General features: G+C 38.0%; 2 protein-coding genes and 1 pseudogene across 4 annotated transcripts in view; 2 read left to right on the top strand and 1 right to left on the bottom strand.

The window, feature by feature from the left end:
• The window catches only part of LOC107718309 (mothers against decapentaplegic homolog 3-like), a 32,639-nt gene extending 28,000 nt beyond the window's left edge, over nt 1-4,639 (top strand). For all 3 annotated transcript variants that reach the window (XM_016525334.1, XM_016525333.1, XM_016525335.1), the window contains 4 exons: nt 2,577-2,789; nt 2,889-3,026; nt 3,172-3,316; nt 3,597-4,639. In XM_016525334.1, the coding sequence (XP_016380820.1) occupies nt 2,577-2,789; nt 2,889-3,026; nt 3,172-3,316; nt 3,597-3,720 (620 nt within the window). In that variant the 3' untranslated portion in view covers nt 3,721-4,639. The remainder of the gene's footprint in view (nt 1-2,576; nt 2,790-2,888; nt 3,027-3,171; nt 3,317-3,596) is intronic.
• A 1,233-nt stretch (nt 4,640-5,872) lies between these two features.
• On the bottom strand, nt 5,873-9,288 carry LOC107718310 (alpha- and gamma-adaptin-binding protein p34-like). The gene is made up of 10 exons (XM_016525336.1): nt 8,985-9,288; nt 8,122-8,312; nt 7,944-8,040; nt 7,765-7,854; nt 7,590-7,673; nt 7,389-7,468; nt 7,184-7,274; nt 6,907-7,011; nt 6,528-6,577; nt 5,873-6,437 (listed from the first exon to the last, which is right to left on the bottom strand). Exons 1-10 carry the CDS (start codon nt 9,076-9,078, stop codon nt 6,360-6,362), a joined length of 960 nt encoding a protein of 319 aa, XP_016380822.1. The 5' UTR covers nt 9,079-9,288; the 3' UTR covers nt 5,873-6,359.
• A 172-nt stretch (nt 9,289-9,460) lies between these two features.
• The window catches only part of LOC107718313 (IQ motif-containing protein H-like), a 26,998-nt pseudogene continuing 21,229 nt past the window's right edge, over nt 9,461-15,229 (top strand).

Raw genomic sequence — 15,229 nt, forward strand, 5'->3', positions numbered from 1 at the left:
ATGTTATAATAAATGTATTAACAGAGCTGTTAAAATTATTATTATCATTATTATTGTCTTACTTTTTATTTTATTTTACAGAACAACAGTAAAATTACAATACTAACATTTATGAATGTTGATAGAGTTCTTGCTTTTTCTCAACTTTTATTTTGGCGGAAATGCGCAGGAAGACCTCAATGCTTCTTTTTATTGACAGCAGATTTATAAACGAGTCTCATTACGAATACGTCGTACGTATCGCATTGTCACATGTCTTGTAAAAATTCATAAACACGTGCAACTGACGAGAGCAGATTTTCCTCGTGCTTTGGACTTTGAACCCTGGTTAACAAGCAGATATAGCGCCCGAGTTCATGCAGCGCTGTCAGAATACATGCAATGCGTGCATGTATTAGAAAACATAACGTTCTGCAGTTTATTTACTAATTGTGTGCTGCATTATAAAGAGCGCGCCTCTCACTCTTCGCTGGTTGCTATTTGTTCGCGTGATATCATTGTTCGGTACAATTTATTCGGTCTTCTCACTTATTCGGCCGAACACTGAAAGAGCTTTTTTTGCTGTTTTCGGCCGAATAATTCCGGTTGCCGAACAGTCGGTGCATCCCTAAAAAACAGAGCAAATGGAAAGAGAAAGCACAATCTATATTATAGCTCTCTATACGGTATGAAGCATACAGACTTTATTAGAGCCACAGAAAGACAAATGTTTTACTGTAAAATGCACAATATACAATTTTACAGCCTGGGGTGAAGTCATTATGTACATTACATTTACATTTACATTTAGTCATTTAGCAGATGCTTTTATCCAAAGCGACTTACAAATGAGGAAATTACATTAACAATGATTTGGGACAAATATAATGTAATTTAATGAAAAACTGTGTGAGTGGCACTCTGTGGCACGGCAGGATTTCTGTCGGCTGAATGAACATATCAGTGTGCTTTCTCATGTCACAGCTTTAAATCTGCAGCTTCGCTGGCTAACAAATGCATTAATGTTACCAGCTGGATATAAACTAATTCAAATAGATGGTAACAATCGTGACATTAAACATTTGGGTCTGACTTGCGTTTGTTTTGGTCACATTGTTTTAACTGCTTGAGGTAATACTAATGTTTGCGTCCTTGAAAGCTACCAGCTGCTCCAGCAACGGATGCAACCCGGAAAAACTATCGGCATGGATTTTTTTCTGATAGCCGATAGTTCTGGCAATCAACTATCAGTGCAACTATCGGTCGACGTCTAATTCTAACATGTGGAGAATAGTATTAGTAAAGTTGTCAAACTGATAAAAATAACACTAAAGTTAATATAGGAATTATACTTTAAAAGTTAAACAAAATCTTGTAGAAGATATCTCATATTTAAAATGTTTCAAAGTTGCCACCTTTTGTGAAAACTTCGGCTTTCCTGTCAGCACCTTTTGCCTTTAATGTGTGGCTGTAGTTTGTTTCATGAAAACAGTCATCACTAAAAGTGTTTGTTGTGATGGAAACCCTGCAGAGTCAGTCTGATTTCTGTAAGTACTCCACCCCACTGTGAGTTTAATCTGGCTGGATTATCTCTGATTTATTATCTCCGTAACGTTGGTCTGCCTGCCTGGTCCTGTGTGAGGTGATTTAGTGAGAACGGAAGTCTGCTTCAGTGAGCCCATGAGAAAATAGTTGGACGAGTCACTGCCAGTAAAACACATGAGCAGAATGCCACCAGCATCCTGTACTATCCTCATTAAGTGAGTCCACCTACGATAGGGAAGACCTGGCAGAAAAAAGTTATTGCTGTTATTGTATATTTGTGACAAAATACAATATAACCCATTTATAATCAGTGATGCTTTCTACACTGGATGCGGCACGGAGCGACACGACACGACAAATCCACAACAGTAAACTGATGCCTCATTCTATTTATGAAGTACACAAAGTACAAATGATTTGCAATGGTCGCTTTGTTGCGTCTAGTATAGACAGTATAGACATTACTCCAGTCTTCAGTGTCACATGATCCTTCAGAAATATATTTATGTATCCTATGAATAAAAATCTTATATAAATAGGATAAAAATTGTTATTTAAATGACTAAGTAGGACAAATAGCCAAATTTTGTTGTAAAAAAAAAATATCACAGTCCTTACAAAACATATATTTAACAATAAATATTGAATAAAAAAATTAATACAGACATATTTACTAAGCTACTAGTCAACCCATAACTGTTAGCCTTTTAGCTGTACAAGAGGAAACCTCACATAAAAGGATCCTTTGTTTCTGTCCTCTCAGTCAGCCCAGGGTAATGTAATAATAATAATATCCTGTCACTGGGTTGTTCTATCTCTGCAGAGACACCAGGAGGCCCTGTTGTAAAAATAACAAATAACCAATTTCACATGGATGGCCTGCTGTTTTCAAAGGGCCACATTCTGTCACAATGTGACAAACTACACACTGATTTTACACCAGAATCCAAAGTCCAGGGATTTTCCTGTTCTTTCACACTGTCTTTGTTCTGCACTCGTTTTGTAACTGATCCTTTCTCTTGCTCATTTATGTGTGTGTGTGTGTGTGTTAGATCTGCAGCCGGTAACATATTGTGAATCTGCATTTTGGTGCTCGATTTCCTACTACGAGCTGAATCAGCGTGTGGGCGAGACTTTCCACGCCTCGCAACCGTCTCTGACCGTAGATGGCTTTACGGACCCCTCTAACGCAGAGCGCTTCTGCCTGGGCCTGCTGTCCAATGTCAACCGCAATGCAGCTGTGGAGCTGACGCGCAGACACATCGGTACATTCAGCTCACAATTATAAAAAATGTACTGGGCAGTATTGGAATCAGACATTCTGAAATGAACTGAATCTGTTTAACCTCATAACCTTTCCTCAGGCCGAGGTGTGCGTTTGTATTACATCGGCGGTGAGGTGTTTGCTGAGTGTCTGAGCGACAGTGCTATTTTCGTTCAGAGTCCGAACTGTAACCAGCGCTATGGCTGGCACCCCGCCACAGTATGTAAGATTCCTCCAGGTGAGTCAGCCCGTTTGTATACTGATTGGATGAATGTGCAACTGTGTATATATATCCTATGAGTCACTCAAGCATGTACTAGTGTCAGACTTCCTCATTCTGTTTCATAGAAGCACTCAAGCATATATATGTGACTGTGTCTCAGGCTGTAATCTGAAGATCTTCAATAATCAGGAGTTTGCAGCTCTGTTGGCCCAATCAGTGAATCAGGGATTTGAGGCTGTTTATCAGCTAACCCGTATGTGCACCATTCGCATGAGTTTCGTCAAAGGCTGGGGGGCAGAATACAGGTAAGCCAAGACACTCATCAGAGAACCTGCTTAGAGATTTTCTAAATCTGTTCTTCATAACTGCATCACTTTCAAAAGTGCTTTATAGTCGTAGATGCTGAGTATTAAAAACAAAAGCACAAATGGCATTTAATCACTTTATTTCTGTGACAGTAACACACAAAAAGCTAATGGCTGCCCTTTATTATGTAAAACGGATATTCCTGGCTGGTCTGTAGTTAGTTAAATATGCTGGGCAGGCATGGAAGCACATTAGTGACCCAGATTCTCCTTCCTGCAGGCGGCAGACAGTGACCAGCACCCCCTGCTGGATAGAGCTGCATCTCAATGGCCCCCTGCAGTGGCTGGACAAGGTGCTTACTCAGATGGGCTCTCCGAACCTCCGCTGTTCCAGTGTGTCATAGGACAAACCCTCAGCCCGTTTCATGTAACCATACCCTTCTAATGACATCGTCTATTGCTGCTGAATGCCAAGCAAACAAACAGAGCAAAACCAAGGACGGGGGAGACAAACACCTGCTGGACTCCTCAGAGTGTCACTTTATCATTTACAGATCCTAATATTTTGCTGTGGGCAAAAATAGGCACGTACAGTTGAAGCACTTTGAACAATGACACTCAAGGAGTGTGGATGATATTTCCACAGTGTGAGGAGTTTAAAATGAGGCATTTTCCTCATTGTGAATTTAAATGTGATAATGAAATTATGATTTTGTCAGTTTTTTGTTTTGATCAAGAAGTGTATCACGCATTTAATTTGATCTGAAGGTATTAGAATCCTGGGCTCGGAATATGATTGCTTAAAATCATAAACATCCTCATAGGGGGCCTCAAAGAGTGCTTTGTTTCCACCACCTTCAGTGAAGGGCTCTTGTGTGAACTTTTACAGTATGTTAGCTTGAAGCTAGAGCTTCAGGAAGCTGTTTGTGTAGTTGTGCTCAAGTAAATTGCACTGCACAGGTCAATATACAATGTGATTGCGATTGCCGTTGGTCTCATGCACGGTCGACCAGGTTTGTATACTTCTGACAGGAACTGAGGTACTTAGCCTTGATTATGAAAAGCACTTGTTTTTACAACCCAGTGATGGTGTGAACAACAAAATAGCATTGGAAATTTGTCAGTGACATGCTAGTAGCTAATAGTGACATTTTATTTCTTGAACTTGATGGATACTGTTTGAATTTTGCTCAGCAAAGACATTTTTGTATAAAGTATTTTTGCATTATAAACGGAAGGGAAATTGCTAAAGTATATTTTTACTGCTGCCCTAGGGTATTGTAATTAAGATCACTGTCATGTTACACATAGATATAAAACAAACAAACAAACAAAAAATGGTCCAGGGCTTTTGAAACAAAATTTAAAAGATAAAGATTTCTACAGAATTTTGACTGTTGTCAGTAATGTAGTGATGTTATATAGCATCAGACTTTCACCTGATTGCACAGACTCCTATCGAAATGACTGGATTTTGCCTGTATAAATTCACAGAACCATTAATGTGACCACACCTTTAGTCATCAATTTTTTAATTTCAGCTATCGCATGATTTCATTGTCCTTTCGTTGAATCTGTTCGGTGTATGATTGGCGCATCAAAGGGATGTCTCCAACTCAGGATTGTCAATCCATTCAACTGATTTTTGAGCTCAAAACTCATGTAACAACTAACAGCATTTCATATCTCTACATACTACTCTATTTTACTGTCAGTGATTTCTGAGTGGGTAAAAAATTGCCACTATTTTGAGTTTTTATTTTTTTTACTGAAAAATGGAGAGCAAGTACTGCTGGCAGCTCTTGGAACGCTTGTATTTTTATGTAAAAATCGATTTCACAAGAGGATAGTATAAATGGCTAGATTTTTATGTGGACCCTTTGCTCATCGGGTTATTCAATTTCCTTGATTTGTTAGTACTGACATTTAACAACTCAATGCATGGTCTGGGTTTTAACAGCATAAATCAGCAATCCATTTTTATTGGGTGATGTCTGATCTCAAGGAAGAAGCTCTGAATCACTGATCATGAAGATCCTGACAATCTTTGCTCGTTTTTCGAAAATCAAATTGATGTTTCATTGAACAACTTACGCTTGTGTTTGATTCCCCCAAGCTGATTTTTGCTATGAATCTTGCCGGCTCTTCATCTGTTACTCAACAGGGCCAAAGCACACAGTGGACTATTGATATTATTTAAATTTGTCCTTTTTGCTGGAATATTGCTTGTATCCTGTTTATTTTCTTGCACTCTTGATTTGGAAGCAAATTAAATATTCTTTGTCTTATAGTGTCAGTAATTTCATTCATATTCTGAAACTGGTGCTTAGTTCTTGTTTGCCCTGAATGTCCCTTTTGCTTTTCTGTAACGTACACTCACATTTACTTCTCTTGCATTCACTGTCATATTGACTTTTGTTACGTAAGTTTTAATAATAAAATCTTTTAAGAGCATCGTTTCATACTTTTTCTTATAGTATGTAAAGGATAATTTCATCATGTCAAATGAATTTGACAACATATTTCCAAAACAAAAGAACATCAAAAAATGATTCGACAGATCCTTCTTTTAATTGATGAAGAGCTAATGACATGCACAAGCATAGTCCGTAATTGTGACTTACATCATAAAAATAAAGGAGAAATAAAAGTTTAAAAACAATCCACTTTTACCAGCTCATCTCATTTGATTTACGACTCTTTTTGACAGAACCATAGGCTTCATCCTTGTATGTGGCTGCACACTTGCACCACCAGAGAACAGACAAGATAATCTTGCCCCCTGCAACACATCCCATGGCTCTTGAGATTACAATGTTTGAAGCCAAAAGCCCATAATGACTGTACTGCCTGATTGAGGTGTTGGGACACTGATATATAATAATAACAGCAGTATCATGAAAATCTCCATTGCTGTTTTTGCCCACATTCTTCCACGTTTCTTGGGTGGGACAGGACTGGGCTGGGCAGATTTGGGATGACTGGGGGTTTAAAGGATGGGCTGAGTATCAACAGTGGAAGCTGGTTAAGAGTCACTAGGGCCTTAACTCTCCTCCCCTGATGACAAGCCGTCAAGCTCATCCTGGTCTCCACCAATAGCCATCCAGAATGCTTTAGCAACCTGATTAAGGGTAATTCAATTGGTAGTGCAAATATTAGATTGAAAAATATTACCATTAGTGTTAATGAGAAAATATTAAAGGTATATCACCTTTTCTGCATGTACTTTCCTCTGTTCATGTGGCAACGAAGAGGCCTTGTCTACAAATAAAAAGAGTTTTAAAAATATACTGAATATAGGAATATACTGTACTATTTGTAAAAAAACACAAACAAGGCTTCACTTAAATTAGTCAGTTCAGAGTTTACATGATACAAGATACATGAAATAAAATGTATCCAAAAGATTTCCAAAAAATATTAAGCAGCACAACTTTTAACATTAATAATAATTTATACTGTAAAAATATTTCACAATATAACTGTTTTACTGTATTTTTTATCAAATAAATGCAACCTTGGCAAACATTAGAGTCTTTTCAAAGACATTAAAAATGTTTTTTTTTTTTATTGATATATAGGTCTTATACCTTTCATCTCTTTCAATTTTGTAAAGAGTCGTTCAAAATTCTCCACATCTGCATCTCCAGCTGTTAGATTAGCCAACTCTTGTATGTCGATGTCAATCATGGGATCTGTGACAGATTAGCAAATATTTAATTAAACACTGAACTTTAGAAGTACCTTCAAAAATGTATCAAAAAATAGCTTGTCCCACTACACTTTGTGATAATATCCTATTTTATCATATCATTAATTTACCTCCAAAATGAGTATAAATATATTGCCCTTAAAAAAAGCACTTACCGACTGCTGTATCTACTGCATTATTCTGGTTATTCTCTGCTCTCTGGTTCTCAGTGCCTTCATCTGTACTGTTGGATGGGGAATGAGAAGACTAATAACCAGAAAAGAATTGTCTGTTACAACGAGATGAGCTTAAGACTCTAAACTACTGTAAATAATGTTCAACTGCATACATTAAAGAGCAGCACAATTAGAAAAGGCTAACCAGTGTCTCTTGACAGGTTCGTGGGTTGTTGTGATGAGAGGCCACCAGGCTGCTCATTAGCCCAAATCCCTGACTGTGTTCTGAGAAGAATAAATGATAATTAAAGGGAAAGTTAATAAACATAGCTTAGAATGAAGCTGTGAATATGATTTGTTGTGTGGATGCCATTGTACATTTCGCATTAGGGCAGTACAATCTCACCATCTTTCATCTCAACGCTGGACCACACGTTGGCATTGAGGGCCTGAACGATTCTTTTTACTCCAGTGGACTCTGGGAAGTCATCTATGGGGTACACAAAATAAACAAAAGACTTTCAAAACAAAATGATTCATGTGTGTGCATAACTGCGACTAGACTTTGTTTTCTCTCTCACCATCTTCATCAGGTAGATCTTGAGGGTTGAGCTCTACTAATTCAAATGCGTGAGCCAGACACCACTGCTGGGCCTCCTGTTTGCTAACACCTACAACGGCATATTTACACCAAACTTAGCAAAAAACTGCATGTGTTGCACCCAAACCACTGAAAAAGTAGTACCAAACACACACTCACCACTGTCACACGCATGGTCACACACTAGTATCAGCACTTCTGGAGCCAAATCCTCCACTACTGATAACCAAGAGTTGACACTGTTAAGGCTGTCTTTCTGAAATACGAAAAGAGTTTAATCAAGGCACAAACACTGAATGGTGAATTTGTAAAATGATCATAATTATCATAAACTCACAGTTTTGCTGTCAAAGTAAACGATGAACGCTTGCATAGACCGGGCAACCTCTGTATTCATGTCGAATGGACTTGAAACAACACATAAGCTGACGTTTGCTGTGTAGTACTTGTTATTGATTGTCCATGGATACCAAGAAACTCTTTCCTCCATTTTGGAAGCTTGAGGTAGTGATTCTAAGCCCAAGATCTCTGAAATAAAACACACAAAACTGTTAAAGGCCAAGTGTGTATCTGATATCAATAAAAACACTGGCAGTGACAGCAACCTCTAAAATAAACCATAAACAAAATTAACTGAAGCTCAACACTGCCGCCTGCTGGACACAAAGAATCACTAGATATAAAGAATTACTACTTTTTTATGCATGAGGATTAAAAATGGATGTACCAAATGTGTCAGGCTATATATTGCACACTTATTATGTACTGTATCCCTGCATCAATAAAATATGTAAAAATAACAGCACCAGTAATGATTCACATTTATTGTCCAGCTGGATCAAGTTTTATCAATAATTTAAGATTGCTGCGATCAGAAAACCAACATAAGAGACAAACGTGTAAAGAAAGCACTTTAAGCACTATTACGAAACACTGCATGTTACATGAAATGAGCAAAAAGCCAGATTAAGATTCATAAGATGACAGTCTGGCAATCTCTACAAAAAATATTGATTTTATCGATGCACAATACAGTAATGCACAATATATGTTATGCATTTAATAATTAAACCGTTATTCCGATGGACACATTTTGATCTGTAAATAGGAGACAGCACGATGAATGTTTCTTGTTGACAGCTAACGTTAGCATAGCAGCAAGGCTAACGGGTGTAGAATAGATTTCCCCCTTTTACTCACGTCTAATGAGCTCCTCTTCTTTAAAGCCGGGATCACAGCTTGTGACTAAGATACAAGGTAGGGTAGGTACTTCATCTGCTTGATCATCTGCCATTTTAAGCTTTTGGACACTTAAAAACAGCTCTTAATGAAAGTTAGCACGTTAGCAACAGCTGTCACCCACCTCCAGGAACCTTTCACCTCTAACCTCAACTTACTTCCGTGTCTGCGCGCGCGTGTGTTAGAAAATCTAAAGTTTAAGAGTAAAACAGCTTTTTAGTGAATAGCGCAACTCAGTCAGTGATACACCCTGATTATTAATGAAATGGTAATAATAACAAATAATACTGGCCTGACTGACGGCGACTGTACTGCCATACGCGTCGTGTTGCCATAGTTACGGCCAGACCTTTGTTTAGAAAACATAAAAGACTTGGAAGCGAGAAAACGCAATTAGAAAAAAAGCTTAAATGTAATCTGAATTATTTAGTAGAAAAATGTCCAACGTCCTTAAAAATAAGGATGACGTTGGGCATATTTTAGTACAGGTAATGTGCTCAAGTACAAAATAATATAAAAGAAGGCTTGACAGCTGTTTTAAGTTTTAATTAAGTTACTTTTAAACTATACTAGTTACATTATATAATTTAATATTATATAATTACGTTTGTAAAACTATATTCTTGTGATTTTTATTGTGTCTTAGGTGCAGGATGATTTAAGACAATTAAAAAATAATCTTGTTCGACTGACTGTGCAAGAGAATGGGGAAGTTTTGGACATTCAAGTTTGGATGCAGCCATCAGCAGGACAGAAAATGTTATAAGGGTAAGTTATATAAAGTCAACTTTATGACAAAACTGACGAATATTTCTGTATAGTTGAGGTCTGCATTACCTAAATTATCTAATTTATCTATAAGCAGTGGGGAGTTTAAAAAACTGCTAAATAAATCATCTATCATTTAAGAATGATGCTTGTAAACATTTGTTTCTTGATTCACAGAGTCATGCAGACGATTATCTGAAAACTATTATTAATCAGTTTTTGACTCTACCCTGTATTGAAGAGCCTGAAAAGAAGCCTGCCCCTGTCAAAATTGTAAAATGGTATTTAAAAAGAAACTCTGATACTTATATCAATAAGCAAATAACCTCTACAACATCCGTAGGATTTCCATTAGAGCATATGTAAAATCATATTAAATCTAAAATATTTTCCTAACATTTTTGTATACAGCTACCATATGAGACAATACCAAATACACGTCCTCTGAGATGCCAGATTCCTGGTCCATCACCAGGAGAAAAGGTGACACTTTACACTTATTTGTTAAAGGGGTCATATGATGTTGCTAAAAATAAAATTATTTGGTGTATTTGGTGTAATGAAATGTGTTTATGCCGTTTAAGGTTAAAAAAACATTCAGACACAATCTTTAAGAATGTGTAGTGGAGCTTTCAGATCTTCTCCGATATCAGCCATACAAGTGGAGGTGGGAGAAATGCCTATAAGTTTACGAAAATTGAAATTAACTATGAATTATTGGATAAATGTAAAAGGGCATTCAGAATTACATCCAGTAAAGGACATATTGAAGGATTGCTGGGAATATGGGAAAAATAAAATCAAAAGTTTTGGTTGGACAGCAATTAGAGATGCTACGATTTTGGGTATTACAGAAATCTCAGTTAGTCTACAATATATGGTTAAGAATGAGAAAACGTTATCTAAGGAGGTTGTTGTTCAACAATATCTAGATCAAAATTACTCTTCAATGCTCCATATCTTCACAGATGGTTCTAAAGATCCTACATCAGGAAAGTCAGCTGCAGCTGTATATATCCAAAGATTACAAGTCAACATTCATATTCCTCCTTGGTTGCTTCCTATGCCTCAAATAGATTTTCATCTACAATATATGGTTAAGAATGAGAAAAAGATATCTAAGGAGGTTGTTGTTCAACAATATCTAGATCAAAATTACTCTTCAATGCTCCATATCTTTACAGATGGTTCTAAAGATCCTACATCAGGAAAGTATATCCAAAGATTACAAGTCAACGTTCAGAAAAGGATAACTAATTTTGTATCAGTCTTTACAACAGAGCTAATAGCAATTTTATTAGCTATTTATAAATCTGCTTAGGATTCAGGAAATTGGTATAGTCCTGAGGTTCTTATGGGTACCTGCACATGTAGGAGTACTAGGAAATGAAATAGTTGATAAACTGGCCAAACAAGCAATAAAACATATGAACGTTGAGGTACAAATTCCACTGAGTAAAGTAGAAATAAAAGGAAGAATTAAAGAACACATGAATAAAAAGTGGCAGGAAATGTGGGACAAGGATTTAAAGGGCAGACACCTATACAATATCCAAAAACAAGTTGGCAAAGGGAGAGTATGCTTTAACAATAGAAAAGAAGACATAATAATTACTCGACTTCGAATAGGACATTCTGGTTTAAATCATTCATTATTCACAACAGGGAAACATCAGTCAGGATTGTGTACTACATGCAGTGAAGCAGAGACTATTGAGCATGTAACGTTACTTCTACATTGTGCAGTATATACCAAAGAAAGAGAGGAGTTATTTAAGAAACTGAGAAACATAGGAGTAATTAATTTCACTATAAGTTGTGCCTTGAGGACAGACAAGTATTATGAGAGAAATTCTTAGTTATCTGAAGATAACAGGATTAGAATGTAGAATTTAAATTTCATAATAATACTACCGGGTGGTTTATTTATTTATGGAAATTTTTTTTTCTTTCCCAATTTCCCGTTAACGCTTCACACTCCAGTCCAGTTGGTGGCAGTAATACACCATAAGTTGGCTTGTGGACGGTGAGCTTGAGAACGGCGCGGCCGGCGGATTCGAGAAGGAGTGGTCGTCACACCACATGTGACGACCCAGGGCTGGACACCGCTTCGTCCACGGTGAAAGCCGATCCGGCGATCCACCGCGCGAAGTTGATGTATTTCCTCAGCGACCAGCACGGATCAGCTCCAGGCATGACGAAGCGGATATTGTCCTCTTTTGGAAGGCCAAACAAAGTAGTTTCGCTTTCACAACGAAACACAGTGTCTCCACGGCATGGCGGCGGCAACAATACTACAGCGAGAATAAAAGTTACGCCTTCTTTCTTTGCGTGAACATTTGGGCGGCATTATGCAAATCTTCCCACATAGTGACGTAGATATGTGGGGGTGTGTTAGAACGAGCCGTTTTAGGTAGGCGTGGTTGACTCTTAACTTTTATAAAGAATATCTCTTTGGATTTGAGACTTTAGTCTTTGCAACTTTACAGATCTTCTTTATGCACCAAGAGCTTGTAACACTTCAAAGAGAAAGGAAAAGTTGAAATCGCATCATATGACCCTTTTAAGACAAAAATGTCTGTTTTCTGTAATCTGTCTCTATCTCCCCAACAGCACAAGTCGGCATTTATCATGCGTCTGCTGAATAACCCCTTTCACCCAAAAAACTAATTATGGGATTCAGCTTCCTCACCTGCACAAGAGAACCGGGGTCAGTGTGAGTTGCTGAAAGATATGCTTCTATTATTATTCAAGAAGGTAAATTAAAGGGGCAGTTCACCCAAAAATGAAAATTCGGTCATCGTTTACTCACCGTCATGTTGTTCCAAACCTGTATGACTTTATTTGTTCTGCAAAACACAAAGAAAATATTTTGAAGAATTTTGGTAACCAAACAATTGTATGAGACATTTCTCAAAATATCTTCTGTTATGTTCCACAGAAGAAATAAAGTCATACAGGTTTGGAATGACATGAGGGTGAGTAAATAATGACAGAATTGTCTTTTTTTGTGTGAACTGTTTCTTTAACACTACAGTGTACTTGTTTTTTTGTTTTTGTTTTTTACACGTGTGGCTGGATTAGAATCCAGCAGCTTTTATGATAAAGGCTTATTGATAGTGTTGATTATATGGTGGCCAGCTCTGACTGTTGCCTTAACGCCAGCATCTGTCACATGAACCTCATGAAAAGAATGATGTGACTGGCATGTAATAATAGATGACTCCAGTCACTTCACTTTCAAATAGGAGATGCGGATTTGAAGGTCACCTGGTTTGGCAGTGACAGCTAAATCTGTCTGTTGGTAAACAAATTAATCTTTCTAAAGGTCACCATTTGTTTTGGTGCTCTGTTTCCCCCCCTTCTGCCTTCCGCTGCGGTTCTTCCTCTATCTCCTGCATCCTCTGCCTGTCACTCGTGAGGAGGCTGTCATGTTGTTGAGAAGAAGGTATGAGACTTGGCTGCCGAAAGCAGACACATGCAGATTGCGGCACATCAGCATTCTTCGGAGGACGGCCACCGCCTGATTGCAGTTGTATGGGCTGCTGCTTTACAGCTGTCTCAGGACAGGCACTGGTACCTGTTCCTGCATGCCAATAAGACAGCCGTGGCTTACCCAACTGACACTCGCTGGCGCTCTGCCTGCTGCGTCAATACCTCTGTGCTGTCGGCTAGTTCTCTGCTGAGTCTCTGAAGGAGCTCACCCTGTTTTTTTCTTTTAAATGTCCCCTTGTACCACTTAAACAGCTGCTTGCCTCCAAACCGCTCCAAACACCTGGCCGGTGCTTGTGGTTTGTCAGGGAGCTCAGTGGTGTGACAACAGACAGGCCAGAGAACATCAGGGGGAGAATCCGGAACAGCAGGATGAGGAGAGTACAGAAGGGCTCTGTCTGGCATGTGCCCACAACTTGACAAACTCGCAGTGTGCTCTCCATTATATGTTTTTCGGCACTGATGACCGATATTGTTCTTTGATGCTGTTTTGTGTGCTATAATTAATGCACGTTTTACTCGTTGCGTTTTTCCGCTCCAAAAATTTTTATCTTGTGATTTAGCCATCTTGCTTTTAATTGGCTATAAATTTTCTGTAGATAACATGTTTTTATTGGGCTTTTTGTCTTTTGAAGCATCTTTGGGAGTGACTTTCGGTGCTTGTTTTTATCAAAATGATTGTAAAAATTAATGATGAATTATATTAGTCGCAATATGACTACCACGAAAATCCTAATTATTGCAATACATCCTTTTTATTGTGGAATGTGGAGCACGACTTTCATTTGATTTATGAACTATTATATGATAATGAGGAGGTAAGCATTTTAGGCATTGCTCTGATGGAATTTAATTCTAGAAGATTTCAAGCAGCTGTTCACTTGAGAGAAGGTGCGAGACAAATAAACCGAGCCGTGCTCAAAGTATCCAGAAAGCATTGCCAGCATGTGATTGATTGCTTCAGGGAAGGGGGCTTATTGGCCAGTTTACAATGTCATTAACTGCCTGTATTTTAGCTCCAGCTTTATTTTAATGAATGCGGAAAATCTGTCGGTTGTAATCACACAACATCACCGTGCTCTCTCTCGCAAATGTGCACACATTTGTGATTCGCTACAGCCAACGGGACCGAGAGAAAGAGAAACCATATTTCTTGACATCTACAAGCTGCCACCAGCCTGATTAATGGATAGTCGTCTCCCAGCCTTATACAACAAAGTTTTGTTTGGAGGGAAAAATCTGATCGGTGACCCGAAGCTAATAGCATTCTCCATGAGCAAGTTATTGAGCGAAGTATGTTCCCTCTCTCTCTTCTTCTAGTATTGGGTGAATGGTGGCTTTAGAGCCTGCAGGCAGGTCTTTTTGGCCCAGTGAGACAGGGCACTAGGTTAATACCCTTTGTTCTGTCACTTTCAATACCTCTGACCTTTGACCACAGAGCTATCATTTGGGGCTCAGTTATTCCTCCATGTTTGAACAATGTTTTTATTGCCTTTTTAAGAAATGCCCATTTCTTAGTTCAAGCTTAATGGTATAGTTCTCCCAAAAATCTAAATTCCATTTTCCCTGTTGATGAAAGTGAATGGTGACCATGTTTCTCTTTCACATCAAACTTGAATATGCACATATTTAAATCACTAAAATGAGATTTCAGTGCTACAGTGAATGTGAATCTAAAATTATGAATAAAAGTATGAAGTGAAATGAATGATCTTAATTTCTGGGTGAAGTAGCTCTTTAAAACAACAGTAGTAACTATAATAATATTTCGTTGCTAGGAAACGCTTGTTTTGTTTACTGTGTGGAGACGTGCTGAAATCACGTTTGGTCTCGTACCTTGTCAGTGTCGTGCGCTTTGCTTGGCCATTTGTTGTGATAAACAGGAAAGTGTGTCCAGCTGAATTCAATTTGAGTTTTGTTAGACGAATATAAAAAGCTTAGTATAC

This window comes from Sinocyclocheilus rhinocerous, unplaced genomic scaffold, assembly GCF_001515625.1.
Source record: "Sinocyclocheilus rhinocerous isolate Xijiao unplaced genomic scaffold, SAMN03320098_v1.1 scaffold3136, whole genome shotgun sequence".
NCBI lineage: Eukaryota > Metazoa > Chordata > Actinopteri > Cypriniformes > Cyprinidae > Sinocyclocheilus > Sinocyclocheilus rhinocerous.